The sequence below is a fragment of the Phalacrocorax carbo genome, chromosome 2 (assembly GCF_963921805.1).
Source record: "Phalacrocorax carbo chromosome 2, bPhaCar2.1, whole genome shotgun sequence".
Classification (NCBI taxonomy): Eukaryota; Metazoa; Chordata; class Aves; order Suliformes; family Phalacrocoracidae; genus Phalacrocorax; species Phalacrocorax carbo.
Genome location: NC_087514.1, coordinates 140,353,333 through 140,380,522, shown reverse-complemented (window position 1 = coordinate 140,380,522; position 27,190 = coordinate 140,353,333). Strand labels below are relative to the sequence as shown.

The 27,190-nt window shown below is 42.4% G+C and overlaps 1 protein-coding gene across 6 annotated transcripts in view; it reads left to right on the top strand.

Annotated features, from left to right (window-relative positions):
• DYNC1I1 (dynein cytoplasmic 1 intermediate chain 1) overlaps positions 1–27,190 on the top strand; it is a 199,524-nt gene that overhangs the window by 160,282 nt on the left and 12,052 nt on the right. For 5 of the 6 annotated variants that reach the window (XM_064444581.1, XM_064444578.1, XM_064444577.1 and 2 more), the window contains 2 exons: positions 12,477–12,617; positions 18,931–19,056. In XM_064444581.1, coding sequence (XP_064300651.1) covers positions 12,477–12,617; positions 18,931–19,056 — 267 coding nt within the window. Of the gene's footprint in view, positions 1–12,476; positions 12,618–18,930; positions 19,057–21,578; positions 22,577–27,190 lie in introns of those variants that run through there. The other variant, XM_064444582.1, reaches the window with a different exon arrangement.

The following is a 27,190-nucleotide window of genomic DNA, read 5'->3' as shown; positions in this document are numbered from 1 at the left end:
AAAAAGGCACTTTCATAGCAGGCATTTGACTGATGGATTGAAAGCACCATCTCCCTTAAAAACTCTGGCTTGACATTTTATAATCTGGTTTTGTGGTTAACACATTTTCTATCCAAAGGCAGTTCAACCAGGAGACTGAGAATAAGGTTTTCATTAACAGAAGAATGAAGGTTTTGTAGATAACACTAATACAAGGTTCACATTATCACCCATCACATTAGCCAATAATTAGATCCCTGGGTGAATAATAAGCAACCAGAGCAACAGGAAAAGAAAAGGAATTTGCAGAGATACTTACTTGATAGCCAGGGCATTACCTGGTTCCTGATGAAGTCAGTAGGGCTTTCAATGCATGCTACACTATGTGAACAAGTCTTGGATGCAGAGCTGTCAAAGGGAAGTCCTGATGTGAAGCGTCTGTGGATTTCTGCCCTTAATTAGATATTGTCTGTATGATGCTTTGAAGAGGTAAAGTGCTAAGTGGAAATGCTAAGTGTTGTTAATTAATTAAGTACTAATCCTCATGAACAAATAGCATGAGGTTAAATAATGAAATATAAGTATTGTTATTATTACAGCAATTGCTGTTTGGAGTGCAAATTTTTAGATATTGTGTCAAGGGACAGAAGCTAGCTTGGAATTGTTAAAAGCGTAGCAAAACATAAGCTAGTTTCAGCTATAGCCTAGAAGATGGCTTGTTTGCTGCTGAGAATTAATAACGGTCTGGATAGAGAGCTAGATTTTGTCAGCTCTTCCATCCTTCACGTCTCCTTATCTCTTATCCTACCTCTGAGGGGGGTGTAATAAACAGTAATGACTGTTTTTCTCCTCTTGCATCCATGCTTAAGTCATGCTCAGGTTGACTAGAAGAGAGACTGGACTAACTGCAACAGCATTGCTGTATCCCCATCCATGTTTATCTCCCTCTTCGCCTAATGTTTAAGTAACAGTGGTGAGTGCCATAACCAGAAGGAGGGACATGCCACCACATGACTGTTAGCGAGGACTAACTGTGCCTTCAGTGATAGACTACCTACTTTTGTGTCCGTGCTCAGTTTTGCCTTACTAGCACGTGCATCAATGGTAGCTCCTTCCTAGTCCCTCTCCTTTGTCTTCTCTTTCTTATGCTCTTCCCATGCTGCTGTTGTCTTTTGGTGTCCTGTGTTGTTCCAGTCTGCAGTCTGTAGTGCTTTTTGAGAAACCACATTTTAAACAGCAAAAATTCGCATTTCTATGCTATGTGCCTTCCCATACACTTCTGTACCTTCCAATATCTTATGCCCATCTGTTTGCTGATTATCTTGATATAACCCAGTCCTCCTGACTCTTGGAGTAAATTACTTTACCTTGCACTTTCATACCTTCCTATCTGTATATAACTTCAAACTCCACTGGTTTTAATTTGGTCTAGAGGTTGAATGCTGTCTCCTCAGAGGTCAAACTGAAGCCTATCACTAGAACAATGCAAAGAAGCATGTGGTGGTGCTGCTGCTGCTAAAGATAGATACCTCCGCCCCCCCCAACCCCTTCCCCAAAATCCTGGCTGATAGGGTGTGATAGGGTCTGACAGGACCAACTTGATAGACCAAACTTACTGTGATGGCAAATGGTGTAGCAGAATGAATCAGAGCATTACATGATTGTGTGGATTAGTCACCAAGAAAACAATGCACTAACAAATGGGCAATTTTTAAAGTTTACTAAAATAACAGAGTCAGATCATCACTTTTTAAGATTAAGAATTTACTATTTTTTACATAACAGATACCATGTGTATCTTGTTTCTGGCTCAGATTTTTTTCTAGTATAATTTCAGTCACATTGAGTGGGTGAGTGAGAGCCTCTTGCATTATAGATAGCAACCCCTGGAGTTAAAGATCCAAATAGAAACATAGTCAAACATGTAGTCATGATAACAGGACAGTAAACTTCGTGAACTGTTACAACAACTTGGTGAATTCTCCCTTATAAAAATTGTTTTAATTCTAATTGGAAAGGCATTTGCAGTCAATTGGAAATTGACTTAGTGAAGTCCTGTGGCAGGTGATTAGAGTGGATCACAGATTAGACACTGATGTTAGTGGTTAACGGTATATAGATTCCCCTGCCATAAGGAAGATGTTCCTATTCCAGTGAACATGCAGTTATTTATGAAGAGTGTAGGCGCTCCACAAGAGTATACTGTAAGCCAGTGGTTTGGGCACCAAGCCACGCTGCAAAGGTCTGCCTGAATAGGACTTGAACATGTGTCTTCCCTAAGGGGAGGAAGTGCTGTGATGATCTTGCTATTTTGCTGGGAACTGTATCTTGTGTCTGTGAAACTCTGGTTTCACTGAAAGTAGAATCTTCTAGAGCAAAGCTCTGATTTTAATGTTCTGATGCTTCCTGACGAAAACCAGTTTTGTCCACTTGGGGCCAGCTCTACTTCTCCAGTTTTTAACAGGATCAGACTGGTCTGCAAAGGTGAAATGGACTGGTGAAATGCAGATGTTACTTATGTACCTTATCTTGCATATACTTAAGCATAGATGAGAGCTGGACTTAGTGAAATTTAGAAAGTACCACTACTTTCAGTCTTGAACCCATTCCTTCTTAATGTTATTTTCTAAGCTTTCCTAAATCCTTTGGGCCATATTCAGTCTTCTTACATTAGCACACAAGGCATTTTAGATGACTCTTCCTGCATGTGAAGTTGGAACCTCCCAGATCCTTTATTATTTAGGGCTTCCATACTTTGGGTTCTTATGCAGCCACTGAAAAGAAGTAATTGCAATGCATACATTAGATATCTCTTGGAGGTACCACCATTGCTTCCCACCACTATACTGGAACCTAAGTCTGGCAGATAATCAGTTGTAGCTTTTGAAGGCTTTCTTGCATCTGGACAGCCTCAGGTGGTACCTAAACTGGCAGGTGTGGCAGCACTTCTGAGCTCCTGGGTCTGTATTCTTATTCTGGCTTCTCCCAAACCACTACCAGGAAGGAATCAGTCTCTTTATCCCTTGCCACACACACAGAGCTATACTTTGATTCTGCAGCCAGAAAAGCTAAGATACAAGCAGAAGAAAGCCAGGGTGTGCTCTGACCAGATGCTAAGCCGAACTATAGGGGTGTCAGGACCTCCGGCTTTCTGCACCTACCATCCCACTGAATCTGGATGCAATCTGCATCTGTCTCCAGTGCCACAGTGGGTGATCTCAAAAGGGCCCAGAGAGTTTAGGGAGGCATAAGAACATCAAGAAGAATAAGAGGAAAAGAAACAATGTACTGTGAGGGAGACCAAAACTTTAGTCTGTTTTGGGAGTAGGTGTACTGAATACAGACAGTTCTCCCTATTTTCTTCTCTCTGTGGAATCCTTTACTAATCCCTCCCTCCTGTTGATTTGGTGGGGCTCAAACACCTAGCTCAGGGGATGATTTAACGCCTCTTATTTTGGATACCTGGCTAGAACAGTCCCCCCCACTGCTGCATCACAACACTGAGCTCCTTCTTGACTCTGCTTATAAGGCAATCACCTTCCTTTGACAACACTGCATTTCCAGTGCAGGCTTTTTGCTTTGATAAAAGCAATTAAAATGATTAATCTGATTAATCACTGTCCAAATGCTAATTTTATCTGATTAAAAGAAAAGACAAAGGGTGATAAAATAGCTTGCTGGATTTCATGGAAAAGGTCTCTCTCTGTGGTGTGAGTTCAGAATTTTGAGTTTTGTCCAAAAACAAGGCAATGAATGAATTTGCTTCAGAGCTCACTTTCTGTCAAAAGGCCAAGCTGACTTGGGGAAGAGGGTGGAGTTGCCTGTTCAGACAGGATTTTTTTAGTTTTTGCCCTTTACCTCTGGAGCCAGAGGTCTGGCTCTCATCCAGCTGTACAGAAAAGAAGATTATGGTATTTTCTAGGTAATTTTAAAGAGCAAAACCAAAGTGAAGTCAGGTGGCTTGAAATCAGCCCCAAGTTCTTCACATGAAATGTTTCTCATGATTTTGGTTTTTGGTATAGCCATATTTGAAAAGTGATAGGAAAATATTCTTCAGCTGGCCAACATACTTCATTTACTCATGTGAACCATGCTGCTTCTTTGTGAAATGCTTCACGAAGAATGGCACACACACACATAAAAATAAAAGCCATCTAAAGTACCGAGGCTGTTCTGAAAAAATCAGTGGGCTAAACTCTATTTCAGAAAACCTTAACATAAATCCAGCTGTGCCAGTGAAAGTTTTATTTGCACATGGAAAGCAGAATTGGAATTCAGGAGCTAATATAATCTGTACAAAACAAAGTAATCATTCCTTTTCCCCCTGAAATCAAAATGCAAACCTCCCACTAACTGTTCTGTTGCAGCATTACACTGGAGGATCGGGCTGTCATGTAATAGCAAAATATTTCAGGAAAATTGTCAATATGTAAAGCCCAGGACTTCTTCCCTAATCGAAATTTTCTCCCACCTGCTTCATGCAGCCATCCTTTCTCTGCTATGTGAAAGACTTTTGTTAGCAGTCAAAAAAAGGAACTGTATTCAAAATCCTACAAGATGGAGTCCTCTTCAATAATAATTAGCCTCAAAATCATTGCTTGCTGACCCATGAAAGCTTTGCGGGCATCCTGGTGGCAGCAGCTACAAATACTTGACTATTCAGCAGACAGTGCTGTAACGTCAGGCCGTGTCAGCTGTCCTGCAATGTTCCCAAAGCTCCTGCCTGGACATCCTGGCAGCTGGAACTGCAGCAGCAGAGCTGCTTGAAAGCCTGGTAATTTGCCGAGTCCACATGCAATGCCAGGCTGTGACAAAGCAGCATTTTCCATTAAAAAGAAAAACTGAATTTTCAGGGGCCTCATACTGATTGCTCCCATCAGAGTCACAGGGGTGGGAAACAACACCCTGAAACCAAGGCTACATTATCCCACTCTCCGCCTCGCCTCACAATTTGAGCTAAACTACCTCTCTTTAACAACTTGAGGCCTGAAGCAGGGAGACCAGCCCCACTGACTCCATCAGGAGTAGGCTCAGGATGTAAGTATGTGGCTCTGCCTCTCCTGCATGACAGAACACTAGCACAGTGATCCACCTTCTCCCAAATCATCCCATTCACTCTCCAGCTCTGCTTCCTGATCCCACCTTTGTGGGATATAAACAGGGAGTGACAACTGGAGATAGAAGACCAAATCAGCCTTTCTTCAGTGTTTCGCTCTGTCTTCAGTATTTCCTCTGACCAGGATTTTGTGATTCTTTCGTCAATCTGGTAAAACCATACCTGGCTCGCATTTCTCAGCAAGTTCCCCAAGTGCTTCTCTGAAAAAAAATCCAGGAATATGGTAATATAAAGGTGGGAATATGAAGAAATTGTTCATGAGTTTGCTAGGCAGGGACAGTAAGACCTTCTATAGTGTTTTGTGCTTCTTAGAAGAAGAAATTGAGCCATCTTTGTAAGTCGGTAGAAATTCCGAAAGAAAATTACAGTATTTCTAAAGAAATCTCATGACTGAAATGCAGAGTTAGTAGGATAGGAAGAAGTGCTGGCTTGCTTAAAGCATGTTTTAAATAAAAGGTGGAAAACTTGATTAACATTTAGCGATGAAGTCAGCAGTCTGAGGAAGTACAGAAAAAATGGCAAATACCTGTACAGGCTTCTCCACTGTTGCCATCCATGCTTCATCCAGCTTGATGTGGGCGAGTGGAGCAGAAGGTATTAAACCTCAAGCAGTGGAAACCTGTGGGTACAACTCTCGCAAGTGTGGAGTAAGAGGGGCTCCGGACTGGGAGCGAAACTGGATGATCTAAAACGCAGAAACGAGCATACACCAGCCTGGCCACTAGGAACTGGGGAGGAAAGGGATCTGGGGAACACTGTCCTCCCTGGTACCTCACTATAACTCAGTCTGCATATCAGCTTCTTCATAAATTCTTTCTTAAGCCTGTTTTGTAGAGTTTCAAGGCCTTACATACCTTCTGATGTTTGTAAAGTTCATCTGAGGCAAGCAGATATCTTATCATTAATTCATTTAAATTTATATTAGACATCAAGTAATAAACATTTATATCAAACTCACTGAAAGTAGTTCCTCAGCTAATATGCAGTGGTGAAGGGGAACACCATACTTTCTGCTTCTTCTCTTCACAAAATAAAAAGGTGTTTTTCCATTGAGTTAAGTGGAAAGGCAGGGCAGAAGAGAGCTGGAAGACCAAAGCGAACAATTGAAGTCTAGCAGCACAGCCTGAAGGTGTCGCATCTCTGCAAAGGACTTACAACAGTTAAGGAGGATTAACCAAATAAGCAGTTTACCTGTCAGTATAGCTTCCAGACTATCTCCACAGACCCCGAAAGCTCTGCTGTCTGACTTTCTGACGCTCCTGAAAGTCAGGTGATGTCTGACTTCCCAAGTTCTTTTATTTTTTTTTCTCCATGCCACATATTAGACATTAAGATTGGTTCTCATTAAAACCGCCTGTGCCAATCATCAAACCTTTTTTCCTTTGCTTCCTTCTTGTATGTTCACCCGTGACACTTTGACTTTGAAGAAAACCACAAAAATGTAATCGTCATGTTATCTCCAGACTTGGTCTGCTCTCATAGCCCCTTCACCCTTGTCCCCTCCTCCATCTGTAATAATTCCCACATGTTTATGCAAAAATATTGGACTTTCTTTTATTATTGGCAATTAAGAGAGGCAACAGTTTCAGCATCTCGGCAAGAACAATCATTTCTAAAAGTGAACAGTTTTCTGCCTTGACTGTCTGCAACTTTTGGGATGCCAAAAACCAATCAGCATAGTAACACTAGAGTTCTTAAATAAAACAGGGCTGTGAATAGTGTAGGGATAATTTCCACACTCATTTCTTGCCCCTTATTGCTACTGAATCTAAAAATGAAGCCTGTTCCCTTGCCCAGAAATGCAGTTTAGACTTGATTCAGTGACCTAATAATCATCTGACACTGAGGTGACATGACATGTACATAGGTCATAGCCCAGTGAAATGTCCATTGAGCCTCAGAGGCTCACCTATGATTTGGCACTGAATCTGACTGCCAGAAGGAATTTAAAGACAGATAAAGGAGCTATTTCTCGTCTAACTTGATTTAGGGCACCTCAGTTAGCCAGTGACATTGGGTGGCTAGAACGGAACACCCCCCTTTTGCTTTGTCATTGCCATCCTTGAAAGTCTGGCAAGTCCTGGAAGAGGTGGAGCAGACTGCAAGTTGTGAGTTGTATAGTATTGGGGTCTGTGGGATAATGATACCCTTCAGGGAGAATGCAGACAGGCTTTGCTGAGTCATCAGGCACATACCTGTAAGTCGTGACTCTGATTTATGGCACCTTGTAACAGTTCCTGGGATTGCTGTAGCTTTTAAAAGCTAGCATAAGTCATGTCCCACAAGTATAATATTAAAGCAGAAGCTATTGGGTCATCCTAAATTATCATAACTATTAGAACACAGATTTGGGAGAAACATGGCAGTCCAGAACTGGCAAAAATCCCATGGAGATCAATCAGTCTGAATAAAAACCAGGGACTTTTTCACTCCATACAAAGGGAGAACATGAAGGCTTACAAGAGCAGTAGAGCCTTATACACGGTGGGGGACTTTTACTCCCCACCACAAGAGGTGTGCACAAGTAACCCCAAACAGCTCACATTTGGTGACCCAGGAAGGAGACTGTTGAAGGAGGAAAGGTCAAAACCAGGGTAAAGCTAATTTGAGGAGTATTTGCCTCAAAATGCCCAGCAGCTTTTAGTTTCTGCTTATACTGTCTGCATCTTTTGGGTTGACCTGGCGAACTGGCAGGGTCAGAAAGGAAAAGATGAGCCTGGATTCAGCAAAATAGTAAGATGTCTCTCTCAAGGTGGAGAAGACTGGGCCTAGCAGCTAGGGTCTATGAAACAGTGAAAGAGCTCAGATCCTAACCTGAGTGGAAGTCCCACCATGTCCCACTGTGCCCTATCCCGGTGTCTTTTGCATCCCTCTGGTCAGTGTGACACCATAACACTTCCTTTAAATAAAGACAGCAGAGTTTCGCTGTCTCTCTGGGTAATCATGCCAGAAGAGATGTCTTCCTTTGACACCATTTTGTAGTTTTTTTGGGTTTGGGTTTTTTTTGGTTGTTTTTGTGTTTTTTTTTTTTAACGAATAAAGGCTATTTATACAATATTTGGTCCCATAGAGGCCAAATTCATAGAATCATAGAATGGTTTGGGTTGGAAGGGACTTTAAGGACCATCACATTCCAATTCCCTATTCCCTGGTTTGTTCAAGGGCCAGACACAAGAGCAGCCACTCTGCTCAGGACCGCTCTGGCTCTGCTCTTTCCAAGTGCCCAAGCACCAGAGCTTGAGCCTAAACAAATACATCACCTTGTTTGGAAAGTTTCTAAGCCAAGGACTAATGAATCTGTCATATTTGCTGCACACCTAGAAAAACCAAATTATCTTGCATCAACTTAAAATACCACACAACGCTCATGGCTGTCATTAATATAGTGTGAGCCAAAGTATGGGCTGGGCCTATTGTCTTTAGAGCAGAAGACAATGGAGTAGAAAGAAAGAAGGGGAGACTACAGAGTCTGTGGTGTCACCATACATCTGTACTGCCAAAGGTATAGTCTAGGGTAGTACCTTTAGGTGGAGCTGACACCTACAGAAATTGTGCCAACGTGTAAAACGCTCCTTTCATGAAACAGGCAAAGCCAATAGCTTTTTCCATGGCTTTTCAGAAGTCAGATGCTAGTTAAAACCTGTGGATATGTATACGTTCCTTTATATGGATAATTAGCTACTTTATGTGTGGCGCCTCCTGGATTAAAGAAAATTCTTCTATGCAAATAAGAAGTGGAATAGAATGGTCAAATGTATATGTGGAAAAAAAAGACCTATTTTGTATAAATATGTAGTATTTATTTAGGTGAGTTTCTTATTTCATAGACAAATGCTAATTCCTTGACAGCTCCCATGCATTTAAAATGTTCACTCTGCATTGTTCTTTTAAATAATGCCTGTATACAAACACTGAGGATAACAATAGATTTAGACAACATGCTTAAATAAATGGGACAAAAACACGTGTCCTGGAATTGGCTTTTTCGCTTTTTCCACTAAATGCTCAAATCCTGTCCTACTGAAATCAAGGACAAAACTCCATCGATTCAGTAGGGCCACATTTTCACTGCAAACTCTCTTTTACAGTAATAAGTAGATTTGGCCCAAGTTTGTCTGAAGATAGTGCTTTAAACTATTTCTATTGAATAACAGACTGGGGTGATATTTAAGAGTGAAAGCTCATCAAGTTTAAATTTCAGTTGTTTTATAATAATAACCATATGTTAGTTATAGATTGTGTAAGTCTGAAGTTTGGGTAATTTAAAACTGCTTTAAAGTGACCTTTACATGGTTCCACATTTCAACATTTTCTAAAAGTGGTTGGTATCGGTCCTTACTCAAAATCCTCACATTAAAAGAAAGTGCGGGCCTGGGCCCTTTGTTAACAGGCTTACAGTAAGGAAGTCCTGCAAACATTTATAGACACGCTTAACCCTACAAATCGAGTTGTTACCTTATTCTCTAGTTAAATGGTGCAAGACAACAAGGCATAGTATGGGAAATACTTTTTGCTTCCACTGGAGGCCGGTCAGGCTGGGAGGGCGGAGGTACTGGGGCCACCACTATGAAGGCTGTAGCTCAGCTCCACTAACACTGCCTGGTGGCGCCATATGATTTCTCCCCATTTTCCCACCACGCTGCAGTTGATCTTGCCTTTTGCTGGGGCTGCTCTCATGGCTGCAATTTCTTATTTCCTTACAGTGCTTCACTCCCTGTTCATCTCTATTCATTTGTGTGTCATTCCTTGCATATCCGAGATCTTTCTCAAAAGCCGTATTATTCCAGTTGTCCAGATTTTCCCTCTGAGTTCCTTTCTGACTGAATATTTCCACTGCTGTGGTAAAGGCAATACACACTGCGTATCTGCAGTGCTAAAAGCCTCAAATGCCAGCACTCCAAAAGTGTTTTTATTTTGCTAACAGGGAAACTGAGGCACAGCAGCTAAAGCTATTTCCAGAGATTGTGTAGGGTGTGAACAGCAAGATGCAGACCAGAACAACATCTCCTGACCTTTCCTTCTAATGCTTTGGACTTTAGGCATGAATTAGAAAATAAACTGGTAGAACTAAAAAAAAGCATAAAAGTGTCACACTCAAAATAAGATCAAAACAAGTTTTGATATGTTGGCAAAAAGGAAATGCTTACTGAAATCTGCCAGATTGATTGATATCTTAACAGTCCTCTTAATTCTGTGGCATTTTGTCACTTCTCCCATGACGTTAAATGTTAAAGGGCTACAAGTGCAGCACATTTCTCGTGAATAAGAAAAATGCCAGCCACCTAGCAGCTGACCAGGCTTCCTTCCCCTTCGCTATACTCTTGTGTTTAATGCCCATTTTTCCAGCATTTAGGTGGTTGATGTATTTGAACCTAAATTAGATGTTTTCAGTGAAAATATACGATACAGCAGATAGACATAGTGGATCCGTATGGCCCACTCTAAATATTATTTCCCGGCTAACAGCTGAACAGATCAACTTTGAAATTTCCTGCTAAATACCTCTGCCTCTTCAAAAGCTTGGTCTTCATTTGGCCCTCAACCCTGCAAATGCTTTAGCGCAGGCATGTAAGTAATTCCATTAACACGTGTAAGTAACTCCACTGGTACTGATAATATACTAAACAGATACATATGTTTGGAGAACAAGACCTTTTTTCGGTAAGAAAATAATCTTGTAATCCTTTTCCTTTTCTTTTGCAAAACTCCAGCTTTGGAAAAGAAAGAAAAATGTTATATAAATTTGAGGTAATAAGCTCAAGCTCTAATTTCATTTTATTGTCTCACAAAACAAAATGCTTTCCCATCTTAGGAAATGCACAAAAAACCCCATTGGGCCAGTTATGAAAATTTGGGTCCTGATCCTGTAATCATTCAAAGTGTCTTTCATTAATTCAAGTATAGGAAAAACTGGCCTATAGAACCCGATCCCTATGTATCCTCGGTCTTTTTTCAAAGGACAAGGTCGTGTAATTAAATCCCTGGATGCTTTTTACAGTTTTTACCTGTGTTGACCAGAAACACCTCTAAATTATTTACAGTACAGTACTGCAGTAACACCGCGCCATGGGAATACTCACAAACGGGGCCGTATGGAGACGCGCGTGCGCGCGCACACCCGTCCGCGTGCCGAGCCCCAGCGCCCGCAGCCCCGGCGCGGAACGGAGCACCCGGTAGCGCGGGAGGACTGAAAGCGAAGCTGCCGGGATTAGACGGGTTGCTTCGTTGTGAATAATTGTGAAATTAATCATATACGGCAGCAAAGGGGATATAATAATTGCAATCAGCCGCTCCACTTTTCGGAAAAATAGCGCAGGGCTACGCAACGCGCTGCAGGCATCGCCGGTATTGTTTCCTTTGTAAAATGAAGGGGGACGCGTTCTAGAGGGCCCTGAGCGAGCTCTCCTACAGCTGTAGGTGAGGCACCCTGCGAGGCGCGGTGCTCCCCGCCGCAGCCCCGCGAGAGGCTCGTCCCCGCCGGCCCGGGAGGCGGCAGGGCCGCCGCAGGCAGCTGGCGGCGAGGGGGGCTGGCGGGGAGACCCTCAGAGAAGCCCCATTGTTTAGGTTTCTGTCACAAGCCACGGGAATACTTAATTTCTTTCATCTCTGGGGTTTTCATTATCATTCAAATTTCATTTTCCATTAATTGATCGGGGATTAGCGAAGCCATTATGCAAAAATTAGACAAGCCAGATGCGATGAATAATTCATGACGGACAATTACACTTTATTCCTGGTGTACTTCCTAACTTCCCTCCGACTTCCCGCCGGCTGGAGATGACAGCCCTCCCTCCCGGCCGAGCCGGGCACGGCTGTCGGCACGGCGCCCCGGCAGCGCCGCGGGGCGAGAGGCGGCGGCGGGAAGCCGGGCCCTGAGGCGGCCGTTGGGGGGGGGGGGGGGGGGGGGGGCCGGGGCCGGGCGGGCGCTCGCCCCGCCCGCCGCTAGGTGGCAGGCGCCGGCCGCGGTGCGCGGAGGGCCGCGCAGGGCGCAGCGCCGCTCCCCGCCGATCTCACCGAACTGATCGCTTGCGACCGCAAGCGCGGTTGGCTCGGGCGGGGGCGGCAGGGCCTGCCCGCTGCCTGCCTGCCCGCCGCACCCCCCCCCTCCCGCTGCCGGGGTGCTGGCCGGGAGCGGGAGAGGCCGGGGGCGCTCCCCCCGCCCCGTCACCCGCGCGTCCCACACCCCTCACGCCGGGCATCTCATTTATCCCACCGGACAGTTGTTGCCCCATTAAAGCGCAGTCCCACCCTTCGCGAGGACCTTTCATCTGGGGAAGTTTTATGACACTTTGTAAATGTGCAAAGTTTTTAATTAGACTCGCCAGACAGCCCCAGGCAGCACTAGCGCCACGAAGTCTTCATGCTTCTCTCTGCTTTACAGCACAACAAGCCGCTCTACTCCTTTGAAGACAATGCCGACTATGTCTACGATGTCATGTGGTCGCCAGTGCATCCCGCGCTCTTCGCCTGCGTGGACGGGATGGGGCGCCTGGATCTGTGGAACCTGAATAACGACACCGAGGTGAGGCGGCGCGGCGGCCCGACGGCGGCCGGTGGCGGGAAGGCGAGGGCGGGCGGGCGGCGGGGCGCCGGGCGAGACCTTAACCCTGTGAGGGCCGGCGGCGCGGCGCTGCCAGCACCCCTCACCAGCCCCGCACCGGGAGTCTGCGGGGGCGCCGGGCTCTCTGCGGGCGCCCCGGGGCGCGACGGGGAGGGGAGGGCAGGTCCCGCTGCCGGGGGCGCCTGACCGCCCCCTCCTTCCCGCCCTCCCGCCTCCCTCCCTCCTTCCCTCCCTTCCCCGAGGCGGGGCTGCCGCGCTCGGGTACCTGTCAGGGGTGGGGAGGGCCGGCTCCGGCACCCCCGGCAGAAAGCCAACACAAATAAATAGCCGCGGTGCCGACTCTGGAAGGAGTCTCCCTCCCCCCTCTCTGTTATTTTAAGGTGCACTTTTTAAACCGCGCCCGTTTGGTGGTGTTTTTATCACACACACACACCCCCGCCGCCCCGCTCGGAGCGCCGCGTTTTCGATGCCGCCCCTCGCGCGGGCTGTCACACCTTGGCACCGCCGCCGCCGCCGCCCTGCGGCGTGGGCCCCGGCAGCCCTTCGCCAGCCCCCCGCCCTCGGGAGTGCTTCGTCTTTGGGTGGGAAACCTCATTTTCCCTCGTATTTATCTTCTGCTCCAAATCCGCTGGAGACTGTAACTTGGGAGCCCGATACTCGTGCCTCCAGCGTGACAGAAACCCAGCATGCCTCTGCATCTTCCTGCGCCTCTCGCCTTTGCAAGTCGTTAGCTACTTTACTTCAGTTTTTTAAGCACAGGGCACCTCTCTCACATGTTATTAGTCATCTTATACCCTCACCTTTTTTCTCTTTAAAATTTGCTGTGAAACCTAAAGGCACAAATGCAAATTGAAAATAAAAACAAATTTTCTTTCCATCGCTATTAACTAAATAGGAAGGACCATTGAGGAAGCAATATTGCACCTTTAAATTTCACGGACGAAAAAGGATTAGAGATCCTAATGGATCCTAATTTCCTGAATGGAAAAGAGAGCTTTTTGCAAAGATGGAGAATGGTAAATACTGTATTTTATTAAAAAATCATTTTCTAAACATGCCAAACACCCTTTTTTCTTCCTATTACTTCAGATTTTTAAAAGAATGCTGCAGACTTACATTGACACTATTTTTTCTGGATTTGAGTTTCCCCAAAAAATGGTTTTGAGAAAACCTGTCATGTTGCTTGAGGTCAGTCTTAGATGGCCAGCAATCAGTATTCAGCACGAGAATAGAAATATTTTTCCTCTACTGAAGTCTTGCATATTTTTATTTAATGCCATGTAAAATTAAGAAAAAGAAAGACTGTAAAAAAATTCACGTATTAACTGACAGTTTTCTTTTTATTTCCAAAAAAGAGAAGACTAAAGAGCAAACGGCAGTATTTTCCCCCCCATACACCCTGTTTTTGGGTTGGGATGGATTTTTTTTTAGGATTAGTTTGATCATTAATACACCTTTCACGTAAACATGCTATACATTTCAGACATAGTAAAACACGGACACAGTTTATGGCTTCAGTGAGTGGTGTTTGCCATAAATAAGCATGGACAGGTAAGAGGAACCAGCACTGGGCGCAGCGTTGTCAAGGGGAGCAGTGAGGCCTTTTGAAGTGCTCTGAGCAGGAAGCAGCGCAGCCTTTTTAATTAGAGCACATACAGCTGGAGGATATACAGGAGGAGTCTCCTCAGAATTTATTTTGGGAAGGGAGGGACATATCCTTCAGGTGTTCTCATTAATGCAGGCTTAAACACAGAGCATAAAACCCAGCATTTTGAGAAGAAAAAGAAATAACCCTTTCCCCCCAAATACCAGGGCTGAAATCCTGCTCTGCTCAAAATCAACTGATGTTTTGCCATTTGACTCAATGAGACCATAATTTCTTTCCAAAAAATTAGTATGGACCGCTTGATCCCACTCCTATTAATAATAAGGCTGTATGTAGAAAACTGCTGATACATTTTCAGTGTGTTTACATATAAATACATAGGAACATCAGAAAAAAAGAAAATTAATTTCAAGCTCGATCCTGCCTTTCTTCTGCATGCAAGGCCTCCCCTGGTTTCACAGATTATTTCCATTCTGAGAGGTCAAAATCAGCTCTCATGTAAGGATCAGACTGGAATTATTTCCGTGGCATCAGAGCTTTGTATTTTTATGAGAATCGAATTTGGGTCTCTGGAGGCAGAAATACCATTTGGTTTCCTTGCTGAGCACGGATGAAACAAATCTAAAAATCTCTATAAATGATAAATTGATAAATTACTCTGCATAGATGGGAGGTTTTGTTATGCGGGAGAAGCAGCAAAAGTACCACCGAAAGAGAGAACTGTAAGCAGTTCTTTTAAACATCGTAACTGAAAGTGATCGTTGTTTGTTTTTACACTCTATCTGGTAGGTCATAATTAGTTTATAATTTTCAAGATTTCTGTAACTGATTGGACCATTTAAGTCTCTGCTGCTATTTGCTAAGAAAAAGTCCTTTTCAGCACTTTTGCCTTTGTAATAAGAAATCTTGAAACACCTATTTTTTAGATCATTATTGCTTTTAGATGTCAGATATGTGATGTCAAAGTATTTGTGAAGACAGTAGAAAATGACAGGTATATTAATGTGTTTAACTGCTAGCTATTGATAAAAATCTCTGTGTAAGAACTAGATATGGTTGTTATTAATGAGACCTGGTTTTGTTTAATTTGGGAAATAAGCCACTTTATTACTTAGGTATTATTTTGTAAACCAATTAAGAAAATACCTGGGTTTATTTACAATATGCTACCTTCAATTTTTGAACTGTAACACAGTTTCCACTAGTGTTACTCCCCATATTTATTAAAAACAATCCTACTGAGAGGTAGATGCTTCCTGATCAAAGTAACTAAAATCATTTGACTGTACCTCAGGTTTAATCAATCTAATTATTCTCAAAATCTCAGTGTAAAGTAACAAGGGTATTTGTGTGCTTCATGTTGATCTGTGGATACCAGAAACTGTTTTCATAATAGCAATGATAGTCATCATGTTTTATTTTGTATTCGATAAATAATAAAAAGCCTTAAAAGGCAAAAAATCCTTACCCATTCCTTCATTCTTTTGCAAACTGAATGTTACTTTTGTGGATCAGGCTTGTGCAATCTGTAGATAGTTTCAGGATACCAGATGCCGATTTGTTACCTGTGTGTCCGTAACATTTCCTTTTTTTGGTCAGTTGGAGAAGGTCTCTAGGTTATTGATGAGTCTTATTTATCTATGAACTGATATTAAACTGACTTACAAAATTGATTATTTCGGCTGTGTTATATCCCATTCAAATATTTGTTGGGTTTTTTGCATGCCATACCTTAGCATTGAAAGTGTGAAGATGGTGTCTATTTCTAGAAACAGATAACCACAGATAACAGATGTGTTTGCAAGCAGGTTTTGATACTAAGTAAGCAATAAAAGTTAAAAAATAAAAGGTATATTCTTATCACGCAGGTTTTTCTGACTGCATCTTTCTTAATCTGTTACCTGTTAAAATCTCATTTCAAAATTGTAAAATTTCTGACAAGCACCAACGTTAGAGAATTTATAAGGTATTTCAAATGTGGTTTTAAAAACATGCTACCATTATAAAATAAACTCTTATCTTTGAAATCTAAAATAGGCATGTGTAATTTAACCTATTACTATTGAGAGCAGACAAATCTATTTTAAGATACTACAGTTTTACTATATTTCTCTCTGTATCACTGGAGAAAAGGCTTTTTATTTAGATTTTTAAAGACTGTTATTGCTTTTTATTTTGTTAGATAGCTTTGTGGAGTAGTAACAGGATTTTACAAAACCATTGGGTTCTGAAAAAAAAGCATGGGTTGTGTCTTGTGTCTGCGGCATGCACGCTGCTTATTTTTATGTGGAACATTGAAAGAATGCTATATTAAAAAAAAACCCAACTCTAGAGTTATGTATTTCAGCTTTCTGAAAGATTTTGTGAAAATTCAGTGCCTGAAATACACACTGTGTATATTTGTATATGAAACAAATATCTTTGATCTACAGTTTTCTGAGAAACATAGCTGGTTAGTGGATTAGTCCTCTAAAATGTGGCATTTAGTTGTTGTTTGAAGAAACCCATTTCCAAATGTTACGAAATTAATTTTGGCTGGAATTAAAATAGCACTTTTTTTTTTTTTCTTGTGAAATCAGTGATCACAGGAGTAAAACTTGCTTATTTTCTACTGTGATTTTATCATGGATCAACCACCGCATGTCAGATTTAGGCCACTGACTCTCACCCACTAAGCAGTAACAGACTTGGGACAAGGAGTTAGAGCGTGCCAGCTTTTTGGGGTAATACTGGCTTGGACAGGACCTAGGCCTTGCACAACGGGGAGATGAGTCCAGTAGCTTATTTGCATTTCAATGACTTTACGTGGGGGGAAGATGGTATCTGCTTTCTGATTGCTATCCAGCATTATTTCTACATCATTCTGCAAACAAAATCCTCTTGCATTTCACATGTGGGGCTCAGGACACTACCACAAAGTCCTTTGCGGAGGTGACGCTTTAGCTTGGCAGGCTTGTTGTGCTCGAGGTGCCAGTTTGGTTTTGCAGCCTTGTGTCAGGGTCAGTGAGGAGGAAGAAGAGCAGGGCGTCTCTAGGCGGAGAGGGGCAAGGCAAACATCCCTGCTTCCCAGTCCTTGTCCTGCTGCTGGTGTGGCTGTGCATGCACTGCAGCCGTAACGAGAGTCTCGGGAAGTCCGCAAAGGTTCAGCTTCCTGCCGTCACTCACCTTGTGAGACACAAGGAAAGCATTAGAGCTGAGGAGAAGGAGATTGGCACGGGAGCTATACAATGTTTGTTTTAAAATTATTTTTGTCCTGGATCTTTGGACCTACCTCACAACCTCAGTACAAAGCTACAGCCAAAGAACTGAGATGAAGTCAGCAAAATACTGTTTTTGTTAATCTTGTAGGTTTGTCGGTGTTTAGACCAGGCTTTAATACCACCTTCAAGCTGATTTCTTCCTGCTTCTGCTGCATTGTGCTGACAATGAGGACAGAAGGAGTACATGTCACCCCTCCGGAGGTAGCTTGGACTCTGGTTCCTGTCCAACTACCTCTTCTTGCCTGGGACTGCTCTCCAATTCCCTGTCCATTTATAGATCACGGGACACTCCCTTGTCCCCATCTCACTGTGTGACCGAGACCTGTTCCCACAGGTGGATCTGGTGGAGGAGCTATTTCTGCAGCTGTCCTATCCTGTTTACCCTGACTAAAAAGCACTAAAGCTAAAAAGCCTTGTTTGGAAGACTGTCATGCCAAGCTACAGGGTCCTTGCTCAGGCAGGTTCTCCTATTAAAGGCAGCTGGGTGGAGCATTAGCAGACTTGCAGGTTACCATGATTTGTCTTATGGGGTGACCTAAATCAAGAGTGATCTACCTATCTGGGACAAACACCTACACAGTTCCTTCCTCCTGCAGCATCTTTTGATGCCCTCATTCCAGCATAGACTACAAACGCTTCTCTTAAGATCATGTTCATTTCTTTATTCATCCCACGCATTAACCAGAATCTTTATGTATTCTTGCAGATCACCTGTTAAATTGGTTCACTTGGGGCGGGGAGGGGGGGTTGGAAATTAGACAGCATCCAGGTGTATTTAAAGCAGAAGTTGTCTCCTGGGGATGTAAAAGAGAATTGTGGGAATATATTGTAGGAGTTCTAAATGTCACTTCAGCTGTTGTCACTTCTGTTGTGTCCTCGCTCTGAAATGATTAGCTCAGGACTTTTCTGATGTAATACCTAAGTTTTGACCTCTGCATCTTGCTGCAGAGGTGAGTATGGATTTGAAGGATGTGTCAGCATGAATGCAGGGACATGTCTGCTGACTGTCAGGTTATTTGGGTCAGAGTCAGAGGCCAAACCAGGGCAGGACTGAAGCCAAGTCCTACCCTCAGTTGGTTCTTGATCATAAGTCTGTGACTTTTGAGAAAGAAGCAGATGTGGTTTCACATGTCTCTGAGGTTAAGGGGAAAAAACTGTTTCATTTAGTGCCCTTTACTGTGGAAAAGTCTTCCCTGCTCATTCCAAGCAACCTCTTTCCATTTTTTAGTACGTGTGATCGAAGAAACAATGAACCCTTTTTTTTCTTCCCTTGACGAGGGTTGTATGTTACTTCCAGCAATGCCAAGGGACTTGTGACTCACTCAGCTAAGCAGGACATTCAAAACTGACCCCCGGGTTCGTAAGCAGCATGATTTTATTGTCCTTCCTGTTCCTATTGTTTCAACAGGTTCCCACAGCCAGCGTCACCATAGAAGGAGCTTCTGCCCTCAACCGTGTCCGCTGGGCCCAGGCTGGGAAGGAGGTAGCAGTTGGTGATTCAGAAGGCCGCATATGGATCTATGATGTTGGAGAGGTATTGCTATTGTTTTGGTTTGTTTGTTTTAAAGCTCAACTTCTGGAGAATGCCACATCCAAGTTTGAGAAAAGATCATGTATTGTAACATGAGTAGGATGCCTCCAAAGAATAAGCCAGATTTCTTTCAGTGGAGTCCCCATTGATTTTGGGTTGCTGGATTGGATTTTGGGTGTTAGTCATGAAGCTACTTTGCAAAAGAGTTCACTAGTTGAAGTCTCATGAGGGAAGTCTTTTTCTTTTTTAAGTTTTCAGTGTTTTAAAAACTTTTTTTAATGGTTCAATGGGTACAGTTGGAAAAAGGTACAAAGGAACCTAAATAGGAAAATAGAGGTGCAAATAGAAGCTGTGTTGTTCTGAAGTTGGTCCTGAAGAGTTCACCTTTTATACTCTGGTATCTCTTATTTCATGACTGGCTTAATGCTGTAGATTTTTGTGAGCATGACATGTACAGAATACATCTGCTCTTTTAATACTGAATAATGCTGAATATGCCTGAATATGTGCAGAAGTACTAACCGGAGGAAATGAGAGGTGTCATTGTGGAGGATGGAAGGTGCATGTATGATAAAGAGTATGTAGGTGCTGAGAAATAGCAGGATGCGTATTCTATGTCTAAGGCTGCTCTCAGTTCACCCTGCTACATCTTATAAAACCCATCTAAACTGCTGTGTGTTTGGCACTGATGGAATCTACCTCTTTGTTGATGAACACGGTGTATAGTGTTCTGTCGGCATTACAATCCCTTGGAACAGTTAAGGGTGAATCTTTGAGCAATCAGCTTTTATGTAGAGAATTTGTTTTCCATCATTATCTGTGATAGGATACTGAGATATCCATCTCTACACAGTAGGGAAACATTATAGAATACATACAGAATTATCTGTAACTCTCGTAAAGTGATTTTATGGCCCATAGCAAAATTGCTAGTGCATGACTCATATTTTTGGATTGTATTCACTTGTGCAGGAGTTGCCTTTCCTCGCAAATGTTTGCTGAAACTTCTTGCTGTATTGTTAGCATAATTTCTAAATTGTCTAAGGTTACTGCGTCCAGATTTCCACTATGACACTGGCAGGTCAGGCTGTTTTTATTTATTTTTCTTTTTTGCATGACTGTTCCGAAAAGGTGGTTTTTCTGTCTTCCAAGTGATATGATAGGCTAGGGAAATGTCTTTGATGACAGCACGGTCTGGTCTTGTCTGGGAGTCTAGACGGGCTGTAGAAATGTCTCTTTTTGCATATCATACACCAAATCATTCATAGGGTTGTTTATCCCTGCAAGCTCACCCAGGAGAAAATAGATTTAGTGTTCTATGCAGAAGAAGTAATATTTAAGTTTTTGGCCTTTCCTCTGTATAATCAGACTTCAGCTTGCAAAATGAGTCACAGTGATACACTCAGATCAAAAAGAAAGACCTTCTCCTATTACTTGAAAAGGAAAAAGAAGAGAGAGTCATTCAACAGTATTTATTTGTGTGAGTCCAGATCAGTGTTACATAAAGTGCTCTGTATCACGGATGTTGCGTGCCCTGCCCATGCAGAGCCCCAGCGCCTCCAGCTCAGCTCCGTAACACTTACACAACCATACGTCCATCCACATGGCTGCTGACAGGTCATGGGCCATTGCCACTCCTTCTCCTCCTCTTCTGTAATGAATGAAGGAGCTCATTAATTTATTGCCTGGTTCATTTTGGCAGTATCAGCTGTTCTTGTACCAACTTTAGGAGAGGTGGTCTGAGCTGCAACAGCTTCAGACGCTAGTAGCGCTGCTGCATTGTTAGTGTTTTTTCTGTTTTAAAAAAGAAGGGTGCTCATATATTCTCCACCACAACTCTTCTCACTACAAAGCCTTAAATGAGATGCAGAAATACTCTGCAGCTCAAGAGCTTGGAACTGCGGTCTTATGCAGTGAATAGCAGCCTCTTCACTCATTAACCCTCTGTGCCAGTCCTTAAAGAGCTCTCTGATGAGTTATTCCGTGCTTAGCTGTCCTCAGGCATGACACACGGAGGATTCAGAGCATGCACATGCACTTCTGGAAGCGTCTGGCAGAAATATGGCAGCCTTTAAGGCTCTCTTTTTCTTCAGTGTGCGGACGCCAGCCAGTTCTTTGGCTCAGCTGGGGTCCTCCTTTGACTGTCTTTTTTGTATGGGTTTGATTCTGGGATATGACGGGGCTGGCCTGGCAGTTTAAAAGTGTCTGTCCTCCCCCTGCCATCCATCCATTGCTAGCCATATCCCTCACTGCCCAAGTTTTTGTGCCAGTAGCAGTGTTTGTTACCACCCACACTGTGGGGAGGGAGATGGATCAGCAGAGAAGTACTGATTTGTTTATTTTTCTATTTTGTTTTCCTTGGGGTGTTTTTCTCCATGAACTGACTCAGTGTTAGAGTAGATGAATGAGTAGGTGGCTGGGGGCAAGGGGCTGGGAGCTGGCCTATACAGCACCTGGCAGTACCTAGCTTTCATATGTGACCCAGCAGTATTGCAAAGCCTGATACTAAGCTGTTGACCTTTCAGCAATAGCGCTCCACCCATCTCCTACAGCACCAACTTCTGAAAAGGCCTCATCACCAGAAGAACTCATCCCTGCCTGACTAATTACTCAGTAGCATCCACTTATTTGAAGGTGCATCTCTCTGATTTGGGAAGATGGGTGTGATCACTTCCATTAGAAAGTCAGCAGGCAACTTTACAAAGACCCTAAATACACTCACCAAAAACATTAATGCTCCACTTGTACTGCACCCTTTTTAAAACCTCTCTTTTCTTATGACTGTTCCAAATATCACATTAGATCAGCTGTAAATTCAAAAATATTATTTCCATCAGAAAAAAAAATTGTGAATATACTTGTATTATAATAAAGCACCGTGTCTTTGACTTTCACATTACTACAGAAGCAATTTTTCCTACCTCTTTGAACAGACAGAATTGACTCTATTAATTTTGATCAGAGCGGAAAATATCAGGAGATCAAATCATTAAGGAAAAAATTTAAGTGATGGGAATTTTTACTTTCGTAGATTCATCGCAGTTTTAAGGAACTGTTCTAGAGAACAGTAGAATGTACTGCTGCTATAAACCCATATGTTGTAAAGAGAAAACCATATATGGCCTAAGTGAAAATGTAAGACACAAAACCTAAACTTACATCCTTTGTGAAGGCAAGGAGTGTGAGATCAGTTCTGTTACGCTTGTGTAAGAATTTAGGATTTGGCCCTTTTTGATATGTTACCCAGTCAGTCTTTATGACACAAGAAGTGGCAGAAACATGAAGAACGTTGCAGCATCCATGACCAGGGAGTTAAAAATAGTGGTGACATTTTCAGTTAAGCTATATAATGTTATCTCCTTAGAGTATGTACTTTTAGTTGTTTGATTTCGGCATCGTGTCTGAAAATAACTGAACACATTTATTTTCACAGTGAGGGGTCTATTTTGTCCTCCATGCGTGTGCTTTATGCCCATTAGCATTAATGGGAGTTATACACACACTTCCAGGGGAGAGGAGGCTTAAGTAGTCCATATAGATGTGCTCTTGTGGATCAGTAACCACTGATTTAAAGAATGTAAATTATAAAATGAAATAAAAACCCAAACACACAAAAATCTTATTGTTTCAGTGTGATGTGATCTTAAACCTGTATAACTTAACCGGAGAATATAACCTGTCATTGTAAATACACTTTGCTCTCTGTAAGATCTAAATATTCCAACCTTTGCTGGTCTAGTAGTTGAGGTATTATTACTGTGATAGTATGTATAACGCATTTTAGTTTCTGTGGACTTATGGCTTATTTACTGGGCAGCAAGTTTACTGTATGGTAGAAGTTGATTTTAACAGAACATGGACCACTGACTAGATTTATTCACATGTCCAGATGATTGATAGTTAGACCTAACTGCATGTCTCTTCTGTAGATATATTTTCTAGAAAGTTTGCTCCCACTGTGCATGCTTCAGTGATGTTACACAGTTGCCGCTGTCATAAATATTCTCCAACAACCACGTTTGTTGCTTACCTGGCTTATTGAGAATGCTCTTTGCACCTTTGGTTGTGAAAGAAGCAGCTTCTCGTCCACCTTCCATTATTTCTATTTTTTCTCATTAATCTCTTCCAGGTCAAATTCTGCTTGTGCTGTGAACAACTAGATAGAAACTGTAAATCGATGATTTATTATTTGATTGTAATAAAATATAAAGTAAGTTTGCAGCACAGGACTGGAGACTTTGAAACTGATCACAAGGAGCTTATTACTGTACATTATTTTGTTAAACTAGTTACAGGACAAACTATTGCATCAGTTTCATGGTCTTTCAGACAGTTGATTCTAGTCGTGCTTTTAAAGGGTGACTAGTATGACAGGTGGAACTGGAGAAATGTAAGAAAAAGCTTTTCCCTAGACCATCCAGGAAAGCTGGCTCTACCAAAGAAAGCAGTTACCTGGGATTCTATACACAGTTATTACCTCTGTCCTTGTTTCCTTGCAGTGAAATCAGAATCATATTGATGTTTATGTGACTTTGTTAGGTTTCAGAGTTAGTATCTCCTTAAGCCCTTTTAGGGCTGCTGCATTGGGTTGTTAGTGTGCTTCCCCATTTGCTCCATGATGGGTGTTAATCCTGTATCTCATTTTCAAGTAGATGAGCAGCGAGGCAGGAGCTGGCAACTGCCTGAAATAAGTGGGTGAAGTGACAGAGTAAGGAATGTCCCACTGGTGCCTATAAAATAATTTCCTTTGATTTCAGCAGCCTTTAACAGCTGCTCTGAGGTTCTCAGGGTTCTAGACAGATGCATATTTGAGAGATGAGATTATTTGAGAGAGATGCATATTTGTGACCAACTCTGACATTTCAGCATGGCTATTGAGTCACTTATTTGACTGCGTAGAGTGGGGAAGGGCTGGTACTTTGTACTCCTATCTTAAGATCCCTGTGTTTTCCTATATATTTCATATGGAAAACATATCCAGCATCTCTTTCAGTTAAAAACTGCTGTAGCCCAGAGAGGAAACTATGAAACTAGGTTTTGTGTCATGTAGTTATCCAGGTAGATTTTCCAGTAGGTTTACTTTTGGCATCATAAAGCTCCTGTAGAGCATATATTGAGTTAGCGAATGTTTTTGCAACAAAATGAGAGTTGAGACTCACCATAAAATATTTTAAAATCTGTGTTGAGATACAAGTATTCTTGGAACATAGATAAATGGCTCACACATATACCGTGAAGGCAAATTTGAGCAATTATAAGGGGCTGTGTTTGCAATCAAGTTTTATTCAAAAGTGTTCAAAGATCAAGTAATATGCAGTAGTTACAACAACATGGACGATCCAGGCATAAAGGATAATTAAATGGATTGTGAGGCAGAGCCTGAATTTCACCATTGGTATTTTTGCATGGGAGATTGAAACACTGGCCTAGGAGAATTTTAAAAGCATGTTTTAACAAAGCAGAATCTCTTCAGAGTTTTTGGAAAACGTAAAGAGCTAAGGTTTTGATTTGCTTCCCCTCCGCCCCCAGTTTTATAATGTTCAGTCTTGAGAGGCTTTTAAAACTGGAAGCTCTTAGAGATGACCGGAAAAAAAAACCCAACCCAAAACAGAGCATGACAGCACACTAGGAACTCCAGCTTTTTACTTGAATAATATCTGAAATATTGAATAGAACAAGCTATTCGTTCCTTGTCATTTGAATTTTGACTGATATAGCCAGTATTCACAAAGGGATTTTTGAAGTAGGTTAAATAAGAACTCCCTAATGAAAAAAATGCACTAGTTTGAAATCAGTCAATTTAATTACTGTGTTTTATGAAGGCCATTACCCATTGCTGATTACTAGGGTGATAAAATCTTTAAGCTTTGGTAGCCTCCATAGGGGGTGAGCCGATCTAAGTAGAGCAAAGTCCAGTCATTATCACCCTAAATACTTGTGTTTCTCATTATAATATTCATTACTTTAGGTTACTGTGAATGCTTTGAGGTCTTTATGTAAGCACTGGTTTATTCTCTTGTAGAAAACCAATGACGTTATGTCGATAAGTTAAAAACAAGCATTTATATACTTTTACAGTTTAAAAGGAGGCTTGGCTACATCCAGACATAGAGATGCATACATTTATGCCTGTGAGTACTCCTGTATGCTCATATTCATGGCTGTGTGCTTGTCAGTACTGTCATACTAGTCTGATAAGAAATGGAAAAGGATATGAGTTACCTTGCTCTTTCAGTCTGTTTTGGTACTTAAATAAGCTGGAACAGAGGCTTGTGTTCCTAATAACAGTCTTTATTAGGGAAGTACTTTTCAAGAGGGAAAACTGAGCTGTGATCTAACTAATCTGACTTACCCAAGACTGGTTGCTGAGGTTTGGAGCTGTTTATCTCCGGTGCCAATCTCCACAGCCTTGCGCTTCCCTTTCCCTGCGGCCTCTTGCACATCATGTGGCATCACTGCCTCTCTGCCCTTCTGCCAGTCACCTTCGTTGTGGCCTTCTGACTTACAAACCACCCTCATAAAACCAATGTTATTTTAAAAAATACCCCAAAATAATTTCCCATCTTGTTTAAAAATGTATATTTTGTAAAAGAATGCTTGAAATTCACTGGGGAGTGGTGTGGATCTGGGCTACTGGGAGAGGAGAGTAGCCTGTAAAAAGGGGTTGAAGGACTTGGTGGGACTAGCCAAGTGGTGGTGGCAGTATAGATAATTCTATATCTATACTGGTGGCAGTATAGATAATTCATGTCCTTACAGAGATAGGAGTGCTTGGGGCCAGAGAGGGAGAGCTAGTGAAGCTGAGGACGCACTGCTACCAGCGCATGTGGCTGCAAGCTGGCCATGTATTCGGGTCAAAAATTAGAAGAATATTTTTAACTATCAGAAGGCTCAAGTTCCAGAATGGGCAGGGACAGTGGGACAAACAGCCTCTCAAAGTAGAGCCTGTCAACAGGATTTTGTGATGCGCTTGTGTGTGATAGAGCAGTGGGTCACACCTGGCGTACAGGGTCACTCTCCTGTCTATTCCATGATGTACGCTTGTTCTTGGTATCAACAGGGATATATATAAAAATAAACATGAAATTCCTCTTCATTTTACTACTGGAATATTGTTTGTTAAAACTAAAGGTTTTAACCCAGGTTTTTACCCTTTCTCTCATTTGTTGATTAGACAGTGGAATTAAATGGGCATTAGTGAAAACAGACAGAAAGAGGGGGTGAGGGGGTTAAATAGTCATCCTAAAAATTCAGTTGATTCTTTATCCTTTACTTCCAGTTGTTTATGATAAAATATTTTAGTAGTTCTCCAGAGATAGCTTACTAGCTCCCCAGAGAATTTCATGGGGTAAAAAGACATGAGTTTCCAATATGATACAAATATCTTTTATAAGAATTCCTCAACTCCTCATCATATGAAATAAAAAGCTTAAGAAAACCAGTCAACCAACCAACAAAAATCTGGCTCCGGTCCTTTATATTCATTTGAACACTACTTTTAAAGCCGACGTATGTTTCCTTTTCCCTTGCAAAGGGCCAGATCCTCCCCCTGCAGAGAGGATCAGAGAGAACAAGCCACATGTGACAGGAGTTAATCATGTAGCTTAATGCACTATTAGAAGGCACTCAGATAACAAAGTGATGAGAGCGGCAGAAGAGAAGCTGTAAGAGATCATTCCCTTTCTGCTCAGTAAAGCCTGCAGGAGGGGGAGAAGGGAGAGCTGTATGTGACAATCTTCCTGTCTGTATTTTCCTGCTAAGCTGGGAAACGCTGAAGGGCAAGAGAGAAAGGTGGAAGGCAGGCTTCAGGTCAGACATACCAGTATGTCCACTGTAGGTTTAGTGCACCGGTGTTACCAGTGGCTCTGCTACTAGCTCTGCAGTTACTGCTTCTGAAAACCGTTCAAGAGGCTTAGTAGAAAAGATAACCTGGGTGCAGGCTTTCCATGGTAGTTGTAGGTGAGGCAGTGGAAGCTGAGTGAATGCTTTAGCTCTCCTGACCCTGCATCCTAGAACACCAGTGGGGGACAGAGCTGAAGTCAATGCATGCTAATGGTGTCAAGGAGTATGTATTTTAAATAGCTAGTTAGTCTGTTGGGTGATATTTTCTCTGAAAGTTTTTACCACCTTTCTGATG